Source organism: Chiloscyllium plagiosum, unplaced genomic scaffold (assembly GCF_037043375.1).
Source record: "Chiloscyllium plagiosum isolate Xiang-an unplaced genomic scaffold, Cpla_swu_hap1 HiC_scaffold_35, whole genome shotgun sequence".
Classification (NCBI taxonomy): domain Eukaryota; kingdom Metazoa; phylum Chordata; class Chondrichthyes; order Orectolobiformes; family Hemiscylliidae; genus Chiloscyllium; species Chiloscyllium plagiosum.
The window spans coordinates 53,184,984-53,197,228 of NW_028270173.1; the positions used below are offsets into that span (position 1 = coordinate 53,184,984).

At 45.3% G+C, this 12,245-nt stretch overlaps 1 protein-coding gene across 5 annotated transcripts in view; it reads right to left on the minus strand.

Moving 5' to 3' along the window:
• The window catches only part of LOC148140900 (class I histocompatibility antigen, F10 alpha chain-like), a 413,938-nt gene that overhangs the window by 4,239 nt on the left and 397,454 nt on the right, over positions 1–12,245 (minus strand). For all 5 annotated transcript variants that reach the window (XM_087979685.1, XM_087979687.1, XM_087979688.1 and 2 more), the window contains exons 2-4: positions 8,329–8,589; positions 2,794–3,069; positions 2,399–2,677 (exon numbers count right to left, since the gene is read on the minus strand). In XM_087979685.1, coding sequence (XP_087835811.1) covers positions 2,399–2,677; positions 2,794–3,069; positions 8,329–8,589 — 816 coding nt within the window. The remainder of the gene's footprint in view (positions 1–2,398; positions 2,678–2,793; positions 3,070–8,328; positions 8,590–12,245) is intronic.

Sequence of the window (12,245 nt, forward strand, 5' to 3'; positions counted from 1 at the left end):
ACTCACTGAAGCTGCCAACTCTTTTGAGACCCCAAAGGCTTCTGATGCAACTGACAAAAAAACCAAACTGAGAAATCTGGATCTGTGAGAGCTGGCCACGCCCATTCAGACTGCTTCTATTGTTCCAGCTTAAAATAAAACGCCAAGGCCTCACAACTGGTTTACCTCAGTCATCATCAGCAGCGGGTTTGGTGCCTCTGTCTTACAACCTCTCTTCAAAACAAAAACTAGGACACTAACAACCTTTTAAAGTGGCAGCATCATCACACTAGGAGTTAAAGAAGCTTCCTATCCCTTTTATTCTTCCTGTCTGAGTATGGAAGTGAGTCAGAACCCTTCAAAATCTCCAACTCAAACTCAGAACCTGAGATCTTTCCAGAGGCTTCCAGATGCTAGACAATTGTCCATCGGAAGTTGAATCATCCTGGACAAATCACATTCAGAGAGTCAGGAATTCTGAGGGGTCCAGACCCTCCTCTCTCGGGATCTGTCCGATCTCTGACTGACTGGCTGTTGAACAATCTGGGACCATATCTAGTGCTGAAGCTAGTCTCAACAGGATTCAGGTACACAAGGAGGAGGTGTTAGCAATTCTAGTAAGTGTGGAAATAGATATGACCCCTGGGCCGAATGAGATTTATCCTAGGATTCTCTGGGAAGCCAGGGAGGAGACTGCAGAGCCTTTGGCTTTGATTTAAATGTTGCCATTGTCGACAGGATGAGTGCCAGAAGACTGGAGGAGAGCAAATTTCTCCTTGTTCAAAAAGGGAACAGAGACAACCCTGGTAATTATAGACCAATGAGCCTTACGTCTGTTGTGGGTAAAGTGTTGGAAAGGATCAGAAGAGAGAGGGTTTATCATCATCTGGAGAGGAATAATTTGATTAGGGATAGTCAACATGGTTTTGTGAGGGTAGGACGTGCCTCACATACCTTATTGAGTTCTTTGAGAAGGTGCCCAACAGGTGGATGTGGGGAAAGCCGTTGATGTGATGTATATGGATTTTAGTAAGGTGTTTGATAAGGCTATTGCAGAAAATTCAGAGACGTGGGATTAAAGGTGGTTTGGTGGTTTGGATCAGAAAGAAGACAAAGGGTGGTGGTTGATGGGAAATGTTCATCCTGGACTTCAGTTATTAATGATGTATCACAAGGATCTGTTTTGGGGCCATTGCTGTTTGTCATCTTGATAAATGACTGGATGAGGGTGTAGAAGGATGGGTTAGTAAATTTGTGGATGACACTAAGTTTGGTGGAGTTGTGGACAGTGCTGAAAGAAGTTGCAGTTTCCAGAGGGACACAGATAAGCTGCAGAGCTGGGCTGAGAGGTGGCAAGTGGAGTTTAATGCAAAAAAGTGTAAGGTGATTCACTTTAGAAGGAGTAACAGAAATGCAGAGTACTGGGCTAACAGTAAGATTCTTGGTAGTGCAGATGTACAGGGCGATCTCGGAGTCCAGGCACAGATCCCTGAAAGTTGCCATTCAGATCGGGTTTTTAAGAAGGCATATGTTGTGTTAAATTTTCTTGGTAGCGGGTTTGAGCTTAAAGCCATGAGGTCATGCTGCAGCTAAACAAAACTCTGATGTGGCCACACTGCATACAGTTCTGGTCACCACATCACAGGAAGGATGTGGACGCTTTGGAAAGGAGAGGAGATTTACTAGGGTGTTGCCAGGTATGGAGGGAAGGACTCATGGGGAAAGGCTGAGGGACGTGAGGCTATTTTCGTTAGAGAGAAGAAAGTTGAGAGGTGAATTAGTTGAGACATTTCAGATAATCAGAGGGTGGACAGTGAGAGCCTGTTTCCTCAGATGGTGCTGGCTAGCACAAGGAGACATAGCTTTAAATTGAGGGGTGATAGATAAAAGGGCAGATGTCAGAGGTAGGTTTTTACCCAGAGTTTAGCAAGGGCATGGAATGCCCTGCCAGCAACAGTAGTAGACGCACCAACATTGAGGGCATTTAAATGGTCATTGGATAAGCATATGGATGAAAATGGCACAGTACAGGTCAGATAGACTTCAGATAGGTTTCACAGGTTGGTGCAACATCGAGGGCCAAAGGGCCTGTACTGCGCTGGAATGTTCTATGAAGCCTTGAATGCAACAGAATCTTCTTGTATTTCGGATGAGATTATTGAGGAGTGAAATCGATGAGTACTTCACCAATAACAGGGCCCTGGGAATCTGGGATTCTCTACCAAATGGCTGTGGAAGCTCAGGATCCAGAGAACGTTTCAAACTTAGAATCAGAATATTTAATTCGGTGAGACCAACACAAGATATCAACATAGTGAGCAAGGTGGGTACTTGCAGGTGAATAGTGAATCAGTGTCCTCTGAATTGTCTAATCTGGCTCACACACACACACACACACACACACTCTCCAGTCCCTTACCCCACTGATAGAGCTGGGCCTCTGCCAGGCTGCTGTGTGCAACTCGACAGTCGTATTGATCCTCATCCCCAGCATTGATCCCAATCTCTTTCTGGATCTGATGGGTCCCATCATGGTTCGGTCGAACTCCCAAGGAATATATTCCAGACATGACCTCTCCATTCCTTAGCCAGGTCACCTCGATGTCTGCAGGATAAAACCCAGTGACCAGGCAGGAGAGAGTGAGCGGCTTGTCCTGACCATTGGGCTCCCTCCTGGAGATGAACACTTCAGGCTGAACTGTGATGGGAAAGGGTGAAAACACAAACAACAGAGAGACACTGAATCTAATGGGAGAGTGGTTTCATAGATCAGTGAGGTTAGATCAGAACATGGAGCAAAACAGAAATACATACTTTTCCTTTCAAAATATTCCTTTCCAACTCGCAAGTATTTATTTAAAAGGTCGAATAGTTCTGTTTCCAATTGCCATTTCCAATAGTTATTCCAGGATTCATCTGAATCCCATTTCACTTTAGTCATTCTTGCAAAGTGATTGGATGCAATCCATTTCATTCTGTCTGGTTCTAAATTGATAAAATCCTTCCCATCAAATCCAAATCTCATTGACCTCTTCACTGAGCCATCTTCACTGACCTCAAGAGTGCGTATCCATTGGAGAGTGTGAATTCCTGTCAATGACAAAACAGGGATTGATCATCAATAATTAATAGATCATCACACACTGTCTGGTTTGAGGGAAAAGCAGAAGATTTCGAGTCACATTCTGATTAGAGGTGAAAGAGCATCTTTCCCCAAATAAAAATACAGGGTTCAGGATAATAGTCTGATCAGAGGGGACAGGGTTACTTTCAATTTCTACAGGGCTATGATGAGAAAGTGTGAATTTCAGACTATGTTGCGATTTAAATCTGGTTATGGAAGCAATGTGATTAATTTCAAATTCGTTCAGGGATATGGTAAGATTTGGACATAGGATTGGTTTGAGAGTGATTCAGCAGAAAAGGAAGACAGCTGGATTGTGGGATTGACTTATTCAGGCTTGTGGAGAAGTATGAAAGGGGATTGGCAAAGTCAACGTAGAGAGGATGTCTTCGAATGTAGGACAACTTGGAACGAGACAGTATAGTTTCGGATAAGGGGCAGCAGATTTTAAACAGTGATGAGGAGAAATACATCTCTCAAAGAATCTATGAATTCTTTATTGCAGCGTGTGGGAGATGCTGGGACTGAGAGTAAATTTAAGGAGAAGATAAAAGGTTTTTAATTAGTGATGGGTTGAAGGGTTATGCAGAGCAGGTGGGAAAGTGAAGTTGAGACTGAGATGAGATCAGCCATGATCTCGTCAAATGGCAGAGCAAGCTCGAGAGGCTGAATTGCCTACTCCTGTTCCGAGCTCTTATGTTTTTGTGAGCTACACAATGGTGACATTGCTGCTCTCAAATTCCCAAGATTGGCTGACACTGAATTAATAAATGAGGCAAAGTACACTTTCTACAGGCACGACCTAAGGATAGATGACCACTGTAAACGAGGTTTCGATGTCACTAACAGATTGATACACGTAATGGAATTGCCTGTCACATCCTTTAAAAGCTTCATTTCCCAGTGTCTCCCAGCAGATTAAAGCTTTGTCAACACGGTGAGTACTTGCACAGCAATCTTGGGTGTCAATGCTGAAAAGAAGGATCACTTTCTGATACTCCAGGCAATATTATACGGCATTTGCCACCCCAGGATAAATAATTTCTCTTGGGAATTTTAAAGCAAGAACTGGATCAGACTTATTTTCTGACATTGACAAAATGGACAGCTTATTGGACTTTGTACAGAGCATGGACATTATGTTGCTAATGTCAACGTTTCAAGGTGCACACCAGTACATGACAAACAAACATGTCCAAATACAGTGACACACTAGCCATTAGCATGTTCAACATAAAAACTGATGACAAGTATCAAAAATGCTCAGATGTTTTGGACAGTCCCTTCCACATGAAGACTCAACAGATAGCACTGAGGTAGAACTCTGCAGACAGTTAACAACAAAGCTGCAATGACGATATCTGGCAAAGAAACATGAACATGAACAAGACCCAACCTTACAGAAAGGACTCCCGTCATCAAAGTGAACAGCACAGCTCACCTGGCTAATAAACTGTCTTTTAATACTGAAGCATGTGCCAGTCTGACACTGGAGAAGGCAGTTGTGCAGAATGCAGTCAGGTACTGCCCCTCCAAGTATTGCATGAATTCATGGGGAGAAATCCGGCTACTCGTGACAATGGTAACCTTCATGCTGATAATATCAGAAGAACACTCAGGCACAGCACCAGCAAACCTACTTCTTGAGATCCACAGACAGGAACGTACTTGCTGATAGGAAGAAGCGAATGACTCACTGGACAGACTGGCTACTCTAACTGTCCATACGTGATCCAGATATTCTCTCTGCTGGTGTTTAATGATCTCCTGTGGCTACCTGTCATGCTGTTTGAAAAGGGGAAAGTGAAAACTGCAGATGCTGGAGATCAGAATCAAAAAGTGTGGTGCTGGAAAAGCACAGCGGGTCAGGCAGCATCCAAGGAGCAGGAGAGTCAATGTTTCAAGCATAAGCTCTTCATCAGGAATGCTGCTTGAAAAAGCCATCGACTCCTGTGTATCCATGACAGTACCTGGAAGGATGGAATACCAGTCGAGGTTATGAACGTATGGAAAACCCTACTTCTTCTGATGCCCCTCTGTCCATCACTTCAATAAGAGAGACAGAAAGTTCTGTTCCACAGGGTGTGTGCGATGTAAACTTCAGCCAGTTATACAAGAACAAAGGCCCTTGAAGGAATTGAAACAGCTATTATGGCATTTCACAAGCAATGGGCTCTTTTCCAGCACTAGTCAAAGGCTTCGTCAACCAGCCAACAGCATACAACAAGAAACAAAATGGGGCTTCAGATCAGACAGATACTGTCAACATGAGTATACCCCAATCTCAGCTTCAAGGGAAGGCAGACTGCAACTAAAAAAGGAATAAATTCTACCTTGCTTTTGGAGATTTCATGAAAGTATTTGACACCATGAGGAGACCAGGCTCTGTTGGATTTTGGAGAGAATCAGCTGACCTGCTGAGCTTTATCCTGTCATTCAGTGCTTCCATGGAAATGTGCACAGTACCAATCAGTTCAATGGATCTCTCAACTGTAACAGATGGAATAAGAATGGCCTGGCCTGGACTGGCCTGAGTCCTAACCCATATTTTGTTTTGTTCCCTTTTTTTGTCATGTTGATGTATGCTTTCCCTGCTGACATGAAAAGATTTTAAATCCTTACAATCTAATTAGGAACTCCTCAAATGAACAAACCTGAAAGTCAAGACAAAAAATGCAGTATGTCTTTATCCCACACGTCGAGAGGCTGATGAATGTTGCTGCATTCATTGTCCAGATCGAAGAACAGCTCCAAGCTTCATGAATCTTATACCCCACGCCTGTCTCATGTTCTACCTCACCATTGGTTTCAAGACAAAAGTAGATACAGGAAAGGCTGTGTATCTCTGCTGATGATCAACAGCACACGGTGGGCGGCACGGTGGCACAGTGGTTAGCACTGCTGCCTCACAGCGCCAGAGACCCGGGTTCAATTCCCGCCTTAGGCGACTGACTGTGTGGAGTTTGCACGTTCTCCCCGTGTCTGCGTGGGTTTCCTCCGGGTGCTCCGGTTTCCTCCCACAGTCAAAAGATGTGCAGGTCAGGTGAATTGGCCATGCTAAATTGCCCGTAGTGTTAGGTAAGGGGTAAATGTAGGGGTATGGGTGGGTTTCGCTTCGGCGGGTCGGTGTGGACTTGTTGGGCCGAAGGGCCTGTTTCCACACTGTAATGTAATCTAATCTAATCACACCACTGGAAGCAGTCAGGAAATTCAGCTGGTGATAGACAAGCTATTTCTTGGCAAAGAGCTTAGCACATGTATTGGAAGGACAGCCACAGCATCATCACCCATCTCATCAAACTGGGGGAGGAGCAATAAGTTGACCTGCAGAACCAGGAACCTTACTGACACTGTCTGTGTCCTTGGCATATTTCTCTACGATAGTAAAGCCTGGACAACTTACATCTATCAGGATAAAAGGCTACAGAGACTAATTCCCATCTCTGGGATCTATCCTGCATCTATGGCACAACATGGAAAGAAAGGCACTAATCATGGAAACGAGGTTTCACGGGCTTGGGCTTGTGTCCAGGATGGAAGGAGGCAGCTGTATTCCCAAGGATATGCCATAGGGGGCAGAAGCCAGTGCAAAGAGACCAGCAAGGCACCCAAAATCTCTTCTCAAGGATACTGTTAAAAACTGACTTGACAGCCTTCAGGATCAACTGCAACACAAGGGAAATATCGCAAATGGGGACATCAGCTTCAGGGCAACATTTTGCCACCACTATGACATTTTGTTTCAGACACTCCAAAGCAGTTACTGACCCTACAAACAAGGTAGTGACAGAGACCTTCACCCACCACCAGAGGGACAGTTCCTGGGTGTTGCTTGTTACAGACTTTGCCTTCCCAGAAGCAGCTTGTTCTGCTGCTGAAAGAAGTGCAGAAGTCACCTCAGCAAAGCTCTGAGGCAGGCCATCACCCCTCTCAAATACCACATATACTCGAGGGTCAGCTGATTTCATGTAAAAGTCGACCCCCTATTTTTGGTCATCAAATCTGGAATTTTCCATATATCTCATGTAAAAGTTGACCCTAGTTCTTCTTTATAAGTCAGTGTGCCTGCCCATTGCACACCGCTCCAGCTTTCCAGTCTGCTGGCCAGACTGCTCCGTTCTGGGTCTTCCAGTCCACCAGCCATCATGCTCTGCTCCAGGTTTTCAGAATTACTGTAATTCTTGTGTTTTTTTGCCTTTTCGTTTCGCCATCAGTTGGGCTTTTGCTAACGATACGGTATAGATTATGATTGTATGAATTTCAGCCCCTCAGATGTAGTATTCCTGTAATCGTTGACCCAATAAGTTTAACCTTAAAAAGTAGTCAAAAAATGCCACTATTACTCGAGTATGTATGGCATGTGTAGACCTACATGTACTTTACGGATACTGGGAACTGGAATGGGGTACGACAGTAACGTTCCATTGTAGCAGGCAGAATGGAGACAGTTATTTCAGAGATAGATATTCAATAATGGCCATCGTTCTTTTTCCTTTTGCTGTTTATTATTTTATATTGAGATCTGGCTCTTGTTTGTCCGTGGTTTTCACTCATACCAAACATAAATTTCATCCCCTCGAAGACAATGCTCGTGTATCCAATCTCAGCTTAAAAAATTCAAAAAATGCAACTTATACACGAGTATATACAGTGGAAAGATGCCAAACTTCTCGTGCAAATAGCTGACAGAGGTATCACGGGCTGAATGACCCCCTTGCATGTTGTGGCTGTGCTGCTTTCTTTTACCAGGCTTTCCCCTCTATCACTTCACTATCACCTTGTCTGCTCAGGCTTCCTCGCCCTTTCTCCATCATATCTGCTGCTACCTCTTTGTTTAAGTTTCTCTGGTATTCCATCCCTCTTTTCCTGCCCATTGGTCACTTTTCTTTTCCTTTCTCTGCATATTTCTCTTTCAGTCAACTTGCTCAGCAGTTCTGCCTCACCTTTACCGACAGATACCCATTGGGTATAAGTGGGAAGCACAGAAACCTGCAGAAATCGAGGGTCAGGTTGTGGGGAAGTGGGAGGATCCATGAGTGGATATAATCAAGAATGAAGCAGGATTTCAGATGGGGCTGGCTGGGGACAGTGGAAACATCTGGAGTTGGAGACTGAGCAGAACAACATGAAAAACATTGCTTCATGCCCAAGAAGCAGCAACCAGCTCCCTGGACAGCCACTGTCACTTAGCTGTCGGTGGGAGATGACAGTTTGACTCATCGTACCAGTTGTCAGGTTCATCGATATCATGGACATATTCAAAATCTCGTTCATCACATCATAACGTTTCTTCCCCAGGAGGTTGAGATAATCCCAGTTGTCCGCATTGAGATAGTCTGTTATGAACTGCTGCCTGGAAGCCATCTTCAGGGTGTCACTGTCATAATAGGAGAGTGGAACTCCATTGAGCATTGCCACCCCAACAAACTCAGGGCCATTCGTCATCCCAGAGGTTCTTGTGTACAGCACAGTAAAGGAACCAGTGTCTGTCAAATAAACAAATGAAATAATTGATTAATAATAAATTAATAACATTTCCAAACAGCACCAACTGATCCAATTGAATCATGACCACACGATGACAGCTTCCTTTGGTCAACTACTCCCATTTCAACATCAGGATCCTAATCTGAGATTCTAAACAGGAGATCAAGGCAGTACAGAGGTAAATTTCCATTTACACTATCTCCGAGGATGACTACATCCTAACACTGTACCTGGGGTAACATGTGGCTATGGGAAGGGGCGTGGCTAGTGTACCTGTGAGCATTACCAACTGCCCTGTACAAAGGGAATGTGTTTCCTTTGTTCGGGGCCTCCTTTAACTTGACTTTGCACACCTGCAAAGAGTGTCAAAGGGGGGTCACCTCACTTGTACAGGCTTTAATAAACTTTAACTGTTTGCAGAAGTTCGTGTGTGCAAATTGCATCTCGTGTGAAACCTCAGGAACAGAACCTAACAGATGGTGGCAGCTGTGGGAATCCAACATACACGGAGCTTCCAGGGGGACTGAATAAGTGATCGTCTGAGTGTTGGTTGCATGAGATGGGAGAGCCTAGCACATCAGTGCTGAAGATAGTTTTGAAACATTTGCATCAACCTTCAGCCAGAAGTGGTTAATGAAAGTTCCTTCTCAGCCTCCTCCAAGGTCCCCTGCATCTACTGTGCAATCATCACTGAACATTCCCATTTGATGCCAGTCATCAATCAATTTGATTCATTCCAAAACAGTTGGAGGCACGGGATACTGTAAAGGCTATGGACCCTGATAACAATCCAGAACTGAAGACAGAACCTGCCAACCCTGACCCGAGCCATTCCAGTTCAACTGCAACATCAGCAACTAGCCAACAATTGCTCTGGTATACAGGACACAGAAAGCAGAACAAATCCAACCTGACAAACCACCACCTCATCAATCTACTCTTGATCATCAGGGATGTGATGGAAGGTGTCATCAACAGTGCTACCAAGCAGCACCTGCTCAGTAATACCCTGCTCAGTGATGCCCAGTTGGCATTCCCCCTGGGTCACTCAGCTCCCGACCTCACCGCAGCCTTGGCTCAAAAACAGAAAAAGAGCAGAATTCCGGAGGTGATGTGAGAGCGACAGCCCTTGACATCAAGACCACATTTGACCAAGTATGGCATCAAGGAGTCCAAGCAAAACTAGAACCAATTGGAATCGGGGTAAACTCTTTGCTAGTTGGAGTCATATGCGACACACAGGAATACGGTTGTGGTAGTTTAAGGTCAGTCCCCTCAGCTCAGCACATCTCTGTCGAGGTTCCCCAGGGGAATGTCCTCAGCCCAACCAATTGCAGCTGCTGCACCAATGATTACCCCTCCATCATTGGGTCAGAAATGGGGCTGGTCACCAATGATCGCATGATCTTCGGCATCGTTAGCAAATCCTCAGACACTGAGGCCTGAACATCCAGGCTTGGGCTGACAAGTGCAAGTAAGATTTGCACCACATAAATGCCAGGCTATTACTATCACTAATAAGAGACAATCGAACCACCACTCTTGACATTCAATGGTGTGACCATCACTTAATCCCCCACGATCAACATCCTGGATAATAATCAGTAATTAAATGGAGTCATCACATAAACACAGGGACTACAACAGCAGGTCAGAATCCTGGAATACTGTGATACATAACTCACCTCCTTACTCCCCAAAACCTTTCCAACAGTTACAAGACAGTAGCCACAAGGCTGATGGAATACTCCCCACTTTCCTGATGAGTGCAGCTTTATCATGCAGAGGATGGGGCATATTTGGAATAAGCTGCCACAGGAAGCGGTGGAGGCTGGTACAATTACAGTGAGAGTATGTGTGTGAGCAGAACTGTGTGTGTGTGTGTGCATGTGCAGGAGAGAGGGAGATAATGTGTGTCTGTGTGTGTGTGCGTGTGCTTGATAGTGTGTGTGCGTGAGTGTAATGGAGTATATAACCTATGGGAGGGTGTGCACGTGAGTGTGTGTGAGACTGAGTGACAGCATGAGTATGAGACAGTATCTGTGTGAGTGTGATACTGTGGCCATGCGTGCATGTGTGTGCGCGTGTCTGTAGTGGTGTCACCTGTAGTGTGACATGAACTCAAGGTCCCGGTTGAAGCCATCCCCATGGGTACCATCTTGGCTATCAGCCTCTGCTTGGCCACTCCTCATTGTTGCATATCACCTGAAGATCTGAGGCTGAATGTCCTTGACTAATGAAGTGTTCCCCAACTCGGAGGGAATATCCTTGTCTGGTGATTGTTATGCGGTGTCCATTCGTCCATTATCGTAGCATCTGCATGGTCTCTCCATTTTACCATGCCTCAGGGAATTCCTGCCTGCAGTGTATGAGATAGACAATGTTGGCTGAGTCACATGGGTACCTGCTGTGTAAGTTGTGGGTGGTGCCCCACGGGTACTGGGACTATCCATGTCAACCTTCTGACATGTCATGCAGTGATTGCCATGACAGGGTTGTATGGTTTTGTGGTTAATGTTGTCCCGAAGGCTCTGAACAGTGGTCTATCTAAGGTTTGGTGGTTGTTTGAAGGCAAGAAGTGGAGGTGTAGGAAGGTCTTGGCGAGGTGCTCATCCTCAATCTGTTGCAGGCTGCGAAGAACATGGCGTGGTTTCTTCACGCCCGGAAAGTACTTGACATCCCGTGTCTGTCTCCTGAGGAGATGTCATTCCAGTTTCTTGCTGTGGAATCTCAGAACTGGCAATCAATGAGTTGAGCATCGTATCCTGTTCTTATGAGGGGCATCCTTCAGCATCCTCAGGTGTCCATCGCATTCCTCCTCGTCTGAACAGGTCCTGTGTATGCGTAGGGCTTGTCCGTAGGGGATGGCTGTTTTAATATGCTTCAGGTGGAAGCTTGAGAAATGCAGCATTGTGAGATTAACAGTGGGTTTGCAGTAGAGTCAGGCACTGAGGTGCCCATCCTCGATGGAGATGCATGTGTCCAAGAATGAGACAGACAGTAAACAGTAGTCCATGATGGTGGGATGAGACTCATTGACATGACTGTGTAGTTATTTCAGTGACTCCTCACCATGGGTTCAGAGGAAGAAAATCTTGTCAATGTATCTGGTGTATAGCATTTGGTTGGAGGTCCTGTGCAGCAAAGAGGCCTTGTGTCCAGATGAACAACTGGTTGTCATGGACCAAGCAAGCCAGGAACATTCCTTGTCACAACTGACATTTCAGTACTCTACACCAGCACCCCCACAGGACAACATCACCAGCCTCAGTACTCAATCCCAACAACTGCCCATCTCCAGGCACCATCCTACAGCTCATCCACTTCATCCTCGACCACAACCTTTTCACCTTTGACAACCAGTTCTTCATCCAGACACATGGAACAGCCATGGGAACCAAACCTGCATCCCAAATATGGCAACATTTTCATGCACAAGTTCAAACAAGACTCCTTTGCTGCACAGGGCCTCAGACCAACACTATAGACCAGATACACTGACGATGTTTTCTTTATCTGTACCCATGGCGAGGAGTCACTGAAATAATTACACAGTGATATCCACACCTTTCATCCCACCATCAGCTTTGCCATGGACCACTTTTTAATATCTCTCTCATTCTTGGACACACGTGCGGTAGAGTGAGACACCTCA